The sequence below is a fragment of the Myodes glareolus genome, chromosome 6, assembly GCF_982192425.1.
Source record: "Myodes glareolus chromosome 6, mMyoGla1.1, whole genome shotgun sequence".
NCBI lineage: Eukaryota > Metazoa > Chordata > Mammalia > Rodentia > Cricetidae > Myodes > Myodes glareolus.
The window spans coordinates 25,334,996-25,345,072 of record NC_142031.1 but is presented as its reverse complement, the minus strand read 5'-3'; the positions used below and the strand labels follow the sequence as shown (position 1 = coordinate 25,345,072).

Genomic DNA, 10,077 nt, shown 5'->3' with positions numbered 1-10,077 from the left:
TAACATCTGCACAAATAAGTATTTCCTTCCAATAAAAAATCATTAAGATTGTTGCAAATTTTGCAAAAAAAAAAAAACACCAAAAAAACTCAGAGAGCTCTATCAACTGATAGGAAATGGTAAATTGTTTCATCTCTCATCTTTAGCAAATTCTTGGTTTTTCAAGACACGGTTTCTCTGGGTAGCTTTGGAGCCTGTCCTGGAACTTGCTTTGCTCTGTAGACCAAGCTGATTTCAAACTTATAAAGATGTACCTGCCGCTAGAGTACTACCACAGCTTCCACCGGGCCAGCTTTTGGAAAGTCTCGTCCAAACATTTGCAACTAAATATCCAAACTGGCTGCTGCCACTTGAGCAACAAGCTCTGCCTTGCAGAAAGCAGCCCGCAGAAAATGTATCCTTCTGAAAAACAGAAACCCACCCGAGATTTTGGAAGGCCCAGTTTTCAGGAACTTGACTTACAGAAGGTTCTTGAGCGTGTGATTGAACTATTCTATTTCCTTTGTGTATTTTCTCTTAAGGTCTTTCTCAGAAAGACGTATATGTCATTGAGCTGAGTGTTTGTGGGAGAAAGTCCGTGGCCTCCGGATCAGAACAGAAATGGGAATGGGTGGCTGAGAAAACATTGAAAGTTTAGAGCTAACAGCCTTGGTGGCTCTCCAGATCCTCTCACATCTGGTTCTAAAGACCTTTGTGGTTTGGGTTCGCGATAGTGTAGATTGAGCGCCACCTAGAGGTTTATTGTTGCCAGAGCAACTTCCCCTTCAAAGGCCTTTGGCAGTGAGCCGCAACCTTCCCGGAGCCCCCCAACACTGAGCACGCCTAAGGATCAAAAGTATTGGTCTATGTGACAGTTATTATGGTATTTATCACTTTCATCTTGAATTTTGTTGAGGTGAAACAGCTAAAATTAGAACACTTAAGACTGTATTTACCCTGAAAATAATGCATAAAGAAATGCTGCCAGGCATAGGGTTCAGGCCTGTAATCCCAGAGACAGGTGGATGAATGTCTGTGAGTTCGAGGCCATTCTGTAGACCTACATAATCATATTCAATTTAGCCAAAGCTCCATAGTAAGACCCTGTTTTCAAAGGGTGTGTGTGTGAGAGAGAGAGTCAGAGAAAGATATACCATTTTTCATGTTTATATTAGCAAAAATTAATAAAATTAAAAGCCTCTCAGTATGAGTCTAATGGAGGACATAGAGGAGGCCTGACCTGAAAGCATTCTCAATGGGCTAAGAATGATGACTACAACCTTTGCCTTTGTTGCCTCGGTCCCTGGAATGCTGGAATTACAAGTGTGAGGCCTCACAGAGGACAAAATTTTGTCTACTATGATGTTTATACATATATATGTATAATTCAGTAGTCCCATGATTAGGAATCTATCCTACAGAAATACAGTTTAAAAAAGAAGAAAAGAATGAAAGAAAGAAAAAGAAAGAAACTAGCTTTTTTCAAGTGTGACAGTTTACACCTGTAATCTCAAAATTTAGGAGACTGAGGCAGGAGGATTGGATTTGAGACAAGCCTAGCCTCCATATCAAAGTACTGTCTCAAAAAATATATATCAATATGTAAGGATATCTGTACTGAAAATGTGATATTAGTTGTAACAACAACAACAACAACAACAAAAGTAAGGTGGTGATGGCAAAAACCTATAATCCCAGCACTCAGAAAGCAGATGAAAGTGACTCTCTCTGAGTTCGAGGCCAGCCTGGTCTATATAGTGAGTTCAAGGATAGCCAGGGTTGCATAGTGAGACTCTGTCATGAAAACAAACAAACCAAACCAAAACAAAAAAGAACAAAAGAAAGAAAGATCCCTGAGCTGGCAATGGGATGAGACAGAGAGATCATTGTAGTTGAACACCTCTGTTGATAAACTAAAACTCCCTTTAGATAGATTTTCTCCCCAAAAAAGGTGTTCAAAATACTATACACTTTAAACATTTGTCACACTCTTCCCTTAAAATTACTATTTATTTAATTTATTGTTATTAATTTAGAGAGGGACATGTGATCACTTAGTTATCTTTCTCTTCCTACTAGCTATGATTTTAATCTGAGACCAAATCTTTCTTCGTTCTCAGGAGTTAAAAGGAGAAAACATGTGTTTAGGTGCTCCAGATTTGTAACCACGTCTCTCCTGCAGAAAATACTATGCATCTTCCTAGTCCAACCTGAAGGGAATATCCAATCTGCATAGAACACTGAGGTCCAAGTGGCACCGAGAACGCCATCAGGACAAAGTGGGCTTTGGAGAAGCTACACACCGCTCTGTGCCCCACCACCACGATCTCTGCCTGGACAATCAAGCACTACTTACCCTGGAGGGGGATGGGAGGGGTTATTTTTAAGTAGCTTTGGTTGGCCTTCTCCTGAGCTTCTTTCCTTACTTCTCTGATCTGAAACGTTGCCACTACGGCAATATTTGTTATCTGTCTATAATATAACTCTATATAGTCTGAAAATATGACGGACTCTAAGAAATTTATAAAAGTGAAAATCCCAAACGTTTTAGTGTAAACCAATGGTTCTCAACCTGTGGGTCGCGACCCCTTTGGAAAATTTCTGTCTCCAAAAATATTTACAATAACATTCATTACGGTAACAAAATTACAGTTATGAAGTTGCAATGAAAATAATTTTATGGCTGGGGGCGTCAGCACCACTTGAGGACCTTAAGGATCGCAGCATTGGGAAGGTTGAGAACCACCGGTGTAAATGAACGACATGGGACACATAAGCTTTCAGATCTTTAAGAAATGCTTCTCATAATGTGGAGAGTGCTGTAAAAAAGGATAAGGAGTAAAGGAACCACATTCCGGAGCCCTAACTCTGAGCCCTAAGTCAGGACTGGCTTTTGAGATTCTTCTCACCAATTTGTCATAGTAACTGTTTCTTATAAGATTTTCAGTTACACTGAGTATACCAAAGGAATCCAGACTCTGGCACATGAAAATACGGGTCCCACCCGTCCTCAAAAGTTATTGTTAAGAAGGCATTATTTTTTTTACTGCAACTCTTATTTCCAAATAATAACTTTTTTATCTCGATTTTTTTTAGAAAGTACAAAAAAAATTCAACAACATTGGGATGAGAAAAGATGAATTGTTTCATAAAGCAGCGAAAAAGTTTCAAGTATCAATACGTATTTCCAGATACATAAAGAATCTAGGAGCCAACGAATAGACTATGTATCTCCTAAGAGTTTCTGGAAGCCTCTCGTACCAACAGCGCCGCTGGTGTAGTGGTATCATGCAAGATTCCCATTCTTGCGACCCGGGTTCGATTCCCGGGCGGCGCACGTTGTTTTTTCTCTCTCTCAAATCAGGATAGTTTGAAAAAGAAGTCATTTCTGCTATAAAAATATTATCAATTTATGCTTTAACCTCCCCGAAGATTTTTAGTTCACTATATAATTCACTAACGAAACACTTCTGGAAGTACACAAATCCTGGCTATCGGCATTGCGCCTGCGCAATCGGAGCCATCCTTTGCCGGGTGGAAGCGCGGCTGCGCAACAAGTGACTCTAAGGCTGGAAGCCTAGAGCGGCGGCCTCCGGGTGAGCGTGCAAACTGGGTACGCGCATGCGCGGTGCGGGTCACCCGGCTGGCGGCTTCGATGCGTCCGGCTCGCCGCCATCTTGAATCGGGGCTTCATTGTTCGCGGTGGGTCGAGCATTTTTCTCTAATTGCGGCCGAAGGAGCAGGCGAAGAACCCTCCAGCCAAGCGAGGAGGCCCGCTTTTCCGCAGCCATAGCCGCCCCAACGATTTGGGAGGTAGCGAAGGGCAGGGAGCTGGACCCTGAGGTGCCGCCGCGACCGCAGCAGCCATGGAGGACGAGATGCCCAAGACTCTGTGAGTCTGGAGCAGCGATGAGGGAGGAGGGATGGTGGTCGCCCCGGAGGGAGGCCGCGGCCCAGAGCCTCCCCGCAGCCTGTTGTTCTCCGTGGACGCCGCGCTGTGGTGTTCCTCCCTCCCGTGCGCACGCCAGGATGCTTAGAGCCGAGACGGGCGGAGAGGACGATGGCGGGAGCGGGGCTCGGCCCTGTCAGCCCCTCGGCTTGCCGCTCCCGGGCCCCCAGACCTGGAGGAAGGACTTTTCATTCAAAGCTCTCCTCAGGACTCGGCACACCCTCCTGTAGCCCCTGCTTGCTGCCCCCCTCCCCGCCCCCTCTGGTCGATGACTCTCCTTGATTCCCTCTGGAACCCCCTTTCACTTTCTTCTGGTAGGGTTTGTTTTTATTTTAATTCTGGAGGGTGAGGTAAAACTTTATTCTTGCAGCTGAGAACTGTAAACAAAACAAAACAAAAAACAAACCTGACCTCTTTCTTGAAAATCTTGGGCTTTCCCTCTGTAGCGCTCCCCTGACCCTCCTTCGACCAAAAACCTAACTGGACACCCAAGGATGTTGATACCGTCCTTAAGAAATGGAAATGTCACTCGGAGGAATGCATCTACTGAGGGAAAGTGGATTTAATTAAAACGCATTTACCACCACTTGCTAATAGTGATTGACTTTGTTACGGCCGCAGCAACTGTAGTCAGTCTCAGCGTCTTTAGTGAGTCTCGAGTCACCCGCGCTGAGGATGCTTTCTTTGTCGTTATAACTTCCCCTCGGCGGTCTTTGTTTTCCAGCGCACTGGATGAGGGGGATCCTGCCTTTGTTGCATTGCACAGGGGCGAAAAGGAAGCGTTCAAGGAATTGTGGGTGGTTTTTGGGTTTTTTTTGTTTGTTTGTTTATTTGTTTTTTTCGGTATATTTGAAGATTGCGACTTGATGTCTGTTACACTTTGTTTATAAAAGGTTAGTTCATATAAATGAAGTAGATTTAACATCATCTCACAGAGTTTAACTTTACACCTGGTTCCAGACATGGCTTTTTGTTTTAATTTTTAGAACCCCGATACTTTTAGAGCTATGTACATTTAGGATTCCTTTTGGAATTTTCTAGATATTAAAATTGTTCCGAAGCACGGACACATTGTTATTTAATCCTCTCCCCAGTTTTCAATTTCTTTTTTTGTTGTTTGTTTTGTTTTATTGAGACAGTCTCATTGTGTAGCTGTGCCTGTCCAAGAACTCACTATTGTAGACCAGGTTGGCCTCGAACTTGAAATCCACCTGCCCCCACGCCCAGCCACAATTTTCAATTTCAAGTTGGTATTTTTAGTGTATATGTGAAATGTAGTTACTTTTTTTAAAAAACAAAAAACAAGGTCCCTTTATAAGTAGGCCAGGTTGTCCATGAACTTGCTACAATCTCTATACTGGCTTAGAACTAGTTTCTGCCTCAGTCCCAGGTACAAGAATTAAAGTCTACCATGCCCAGTTTAGTTTTTTTTTTTCCTCCCTCCCTCCCATGCTGGCTGACCTGGAACTCCCTTTGTAGACCAGGCTGGTTTCCAAACTTGAGAAGGTCTTGATCTCCTCCCCAAGTCCAGGCATGTACCATCTCACTTGGTTTACACTGTTCTTGACATATTAAATATTTTGCTAGTTTATGGAACCTTAAAGTAGCTTTTTAGTAAGGATGTAATATTTGGGCATGCTCCCTTGTTTTTTGAAAGATTGTATCTGTAGGTGAATGCTCTCTAAAAATCCCACTATTTGTGGGAACTTTTACCTTTTTTGTCTGGCATCTTATTTCACTTGTATGAGTATTTTTTTTCTCTATGTGTGTTTGGGAACTTTTGAAGTCAGAAGGCATTGACTCTCTTGGACCTAGAGTCACGGATGGTTGTGAGCCACTATGTGAGTGCTGGGAACCAAACAAAAATCCTCTGCAAGAACAAACGCTGTTAACTGCTGAGCCATTTCATAATGAACTCAGTATGAAATTTTTATTTGGCTTTTTTTCCCCCCAGAAATTGCCAGAAGTATCTGGTAACATAATCTTTTCAGTACATAGGTGGATATATCAAATAATGACTTTTCAAAGCAGTGTACAAAAAAATAGGCATTTAACTAGTTTGAGATTGGAACCAGGAAAGTATTGGAGTTTATTCACAATACATTTTCACATTTGTTGAATTCCTAGTTTGTGTCAGATGCTTTATGTGCTCCTTTAGTCTTTTTTTAGAACTCTAAGGGAAACTGCATTTTATAACCAAAGGAAAGCTAAGCTTAATGTTTCAGCAGTTTACTCAGAATCATATATTTTAAGAAAAAAATCCTTGCTGGGCATAGTTGTAAACACCTTTAATCCCAATACTTGGGAGGCAGAGGCAGGCTGATCTCTGAGTTCAATCAAGGTCAGCCTGGTCTCCAGAAAAAACAAACACAAACAACAGCAACATAAATAAACCCTACAGTTCTGTTAACTGTTGTAGCAGTGGCTAATTTTGATTTGTGTCCTTGAGTAAAACATCCCATTCCGGAGTTTTCTCCTGAAAGTAGTCCCCATGATTTGAATTTTCCTGTTATCTCGTAGCCTATTGGTGCTACCTTCCTCGGTCAAACCTTCCATTCTCCCACTCAGCCAATCTTGATTAAATATTGGTAGGTACTAACCCCTAAAAGTTTTCCCAACAGTGTTTTTAAAGATTTTTTGTTTTGGTTTTTTGTTTTTTGTGACAGGGTTTCTCTATAACTTTGGAACCTGTCCTGGAACTAGCTCTTGTAGACCAGGCTAGCCTCAAACTCACAGAGATCCACCAGCCTCTGACTCCCAGGTTTTAAATGCTCACCTTACTGACTCTGGGAGTCGGGGTTTTCTTTTTTAATATGTATTCTCAGCCACAGTCTGGTGTGTGGTGAGTCATCACACTGGTTTGAAAATCGGGGGTAGTTCAAGAAGTCAGTCACGATTTCCCTTTGAAGAGTACTGCTTTCCTCTCCCCTGTGCTCCCAATTGACTCAGAAGAGCATCTTCATTCGCTTAGTGTTCAGTGTCACCTTGTGATTGTCAGCAATCACTTTGTTTTTTCAACACAGTGTTTCTCTGTGTAACAGCCCTGATGGTCCTGGAACTCTGTAGACCAGGCTGTCCTTGAACTCACAGAGACCTGCCTCTGCTTCCTGAGTGCTGGGATTAAAGGTGCTTTTCCACTGCCACCCTGCATGTCAGCATTAATTTGAAAATAATATTGTAAGAAAAGTCAAAAGTTTATACAGCAAGGTAATTTTGAGGAATGTTCAAGGTATATCCGGAGTTTGGACATTTGTAGTGAGTGGTTGAGTGATGTACACATATTATTCTTCTCATGTATAAGAATTTCTCCAAATAAAAAGAATAAAAAATATGTATAGTGAATCTGAATTGGCTTTGGTCACTTTAAAACTTTGAATTTGTGATTTAAAAATTGTGGATTAAGCTAGAAAAACATAGTCCTAGTTGATAGGATTTCCTCAGATCCAACTAACAGCTCTCATGCAGTTTATTGTCAGAGACAAATAAGTACTCTTCAGATAGCTGTGTGGTTACTGTGTGGCCTTATGGCTACTAAATTTGTCGGGCTCTAATTTTTACGGCAGAACTAATAGCCTGTGGCTAAATAATTACGGAATGCTAAATGGCCTTTCCGCCACCTTTGTGTATTTGTAATTTTCGTCCACCCCACTTCTCTCCAGACAGTTTGACCTGATAATTTGTATGAACTAGCATACTAGCATCTCTTTTCTCTTTTGAATTGGGTTGTATTCCCCTTCCCCTTTATTTTTTATTTTTTAATTTTATTTTTTTTGAAACTATGGCTCCTGGCCTGGCCTTGTGCTTGTTTATTCTTAATTAAGGATTAGATTTTCACTGGATGTGGTCACTCACACCTTAGCACTAAGAAGTCTATCTCTTAAGTTAAAGGCGAGCCTGGTCTACAGAGCCAATTCCAGCACAGCCAAGGATAAACAGAATAAATAACTAGGCATGCACACTCAGAGGTAGACTGGGGAAGGTCAAGGGTTCAAGTCCAGCCTTGGCTACATGATATTTTGTCGCAAAATAAAGTTCTATGAAAGTCACAAAAAAAAAATAATAAAATTAAAAAAAAATAGGTCTTGGAGAGGGAATCAATGATCTCCTTAACATGTTTTTCGATTTATTTACATGTACAAATGTTTGCCTGTGTGTATGTATGTGCATCGCAAGGGGACCTGGTGTTTGCAGAGTTCAGAAGAGGACATTGGATCTCCTAGATCTGGAATTACAGATAGTTGTGAGCCACCATGTGAGAATTGAACCGATGTCCTCTACAAGAGCAATAAGTGCTGTACACCCATCTCCCTGCCCCTCATTAGGACATTTATAGAATCCTTGAAACATTCGGGGCAGAGTTCTTCTAGACAGTAGTTGACTAATACTTACTTTTTTAAATCTCAGCTTGTAAAGGATTTCTCATTAGTTTAAAAATCCACCTATGCTTTTCCCTGAAATTTTTAACTTTTCTCATTATAAAATCACACACATTTTAATATGGTATGGCTAAAAGCAAACCCAGTCTAATGTTCTGCTTTGTAAGTTAACTGTCTAGAGCTATATTAATAAAAATTAATATTTCAATAGTTTTGGATTCCATTTTTGTAACTATCTGATTTAGATAGGAGTGGGGAGTTGAGACAGGCTCTCGTGTAGCTGGTTCTTTCTACCTCTGCCTCCCAGATGCGGGATTACAGGAGTATTCCTACACTATACCTGGTTCTTACAGCTATTGGAAAACTTAGTTATCCATTTCAAAAATCTATATTCCTCAGAGGATGTAGCTCAGTGTTAAAATTGCTTGCTTAGCACATCCTAGCTTCAATCCTGGTAAATTGAATTTAATGAAACTGTCCTGACAGGAGCTGTTATGTTGTCACTAGTAGTACTGATGCCCTGTCAATCAAATCTCACTTGTTAGGCGATAGTCATTTTGAAAACCTACAGAAAAGTAGCAAACGGTGCACTGATCGTTAATTGCCTTCCTGGTAGAATTACCAGTTAACTACCATTTAGCCAGTGTACATTATTTGTTTCCATATGGGTTTTTTGGGTTGGTTGGTTGGTTGGTTGGTTGGTTTGTAAATTTTTAGATCACCTTTGTTTTATTTATTTATTTGTTTATTTGTTTATTTATGTGTGTGTGCTTGCACACACACAGGCAAGCACATGTGCACATAGCTTGGTATGTGGGAGGGGGTCAAAACACACTGTTGGGTCTATTCATCATGTGGGTCTGAGGGATCAGACTCAGGTGGTCAAGATCAAGTGCCTTAACTCACTGAGCCATCTTGCTTACTCCTTGGTTTGGTTTTTCACGGTAGGTCTTTGTGTAGCTCACACTAGCTTTGAAGTTCTAGAACAACTGATATGTGCTGCCATACCTAGCCAGCTATGTTTTTGTTTTGTTTTATTCTTTCTTTCTATTTTTTTAACTGAAGTGTTTGTGTCAGTTCAGATGCTGTTTTTTAGGTCTTAAATACTGTATAAGAGCAAGGGCGTTCTTGTAGGTAACCATAATAGGCTTTCACCTTAAGGTTAACATTCATGCACTGGCATGGGAGTGAGTGTGCATGTGTGTGTATTGATCACTCAAAACCAGGTGTTCCAGTAGTGCCTACTTTCCCAGTTTGGAGACGTCCTCACCTCAGGTACAATGTTAACTAATATATTGTTTATTTACAACTGCCAAAGAAGACAGGATGTATGGGTGTGGGTTTTTCTCCTTCCAAAAAGTTCATGCCCTGGATACTTAGACCATTGTATTATCATCTTAGGGGGTGGTAGACCCTTTTAGAGGTAGGTCCTATATGTGTGTGTAACCCCAGAATTTGAGGTGGAGGAAGGTTAGGAGTTCCAGATTATTTTGGACTATCTAGCAAAATCCTCTTTTAAACAATAAACAAAAGAAGTGAGTCTTAGCAAAGGCTGTAAAGTCTTAGGGACACCATCTTAGCAAAGGGTGAACGTAGTTCTTACAAGACTGAGTTGTTACCAGCAAAGCCAACCCAGGTACTGGGCCATTTCTATATTTATCTATGTCTGTCTGTCTGTCTATCTGTCTATCTTTCTACTTCAACAAGTTCCAGGGAGTTTCAAAAATGCCAGCCAACAGAAACATAAGCCAAACTAACCTTTGGATGTTATCC

At 41.1% G+C, this 10,077-nt stretch overlaps 1 protein-coding gene and 1 non-coding gene across 7 annotated transcripts in view; both read left to right on the top strand.

Annotated features, from left to right (window-relative positions):
- Window positions 1-3,245: 3,245 nt before the first annotated feature.
- Trnag-ccc (transfer RNA glycine (anticodon CCC)) lies at window positions 3,246-3,316 on the top strand. The gene has a single exon. It is a non-coding gene; the product is annotated as a tRNA-Gly (tRNA).
- Window positions 3,317-3,583: 267 nt separating this feature from the next.
- Tia1 (TIA1 cytotoxic granule associated RNA binding protein) overlaps window positions 3,584-10,077 on the top strand; it is a 32,271-nt gene continuing 25,777 nt past the window's right edge. For 2 of the 6 annotated variants that reach the window (XM_085690637.2, XM_085690636.2), the window contains exon 1: window positions 3,597-3,871. In XM_085690637.2, coding sequence (XP_085546763.2) covers window positions 3,846-3,871 — 26 coding nt within the window. In that variant the 5' untranslated portion in view covers window positions 3,597-3,845. Of the gene's footprint in view, window positions 3,872-10,077 lie in introns of all 6 variants that reach the window. The other 4 variants (XM_048416707.3, XM_048416705.3, XR_015738075.1 and 1 more) reach the window with 3 other exon arrangements.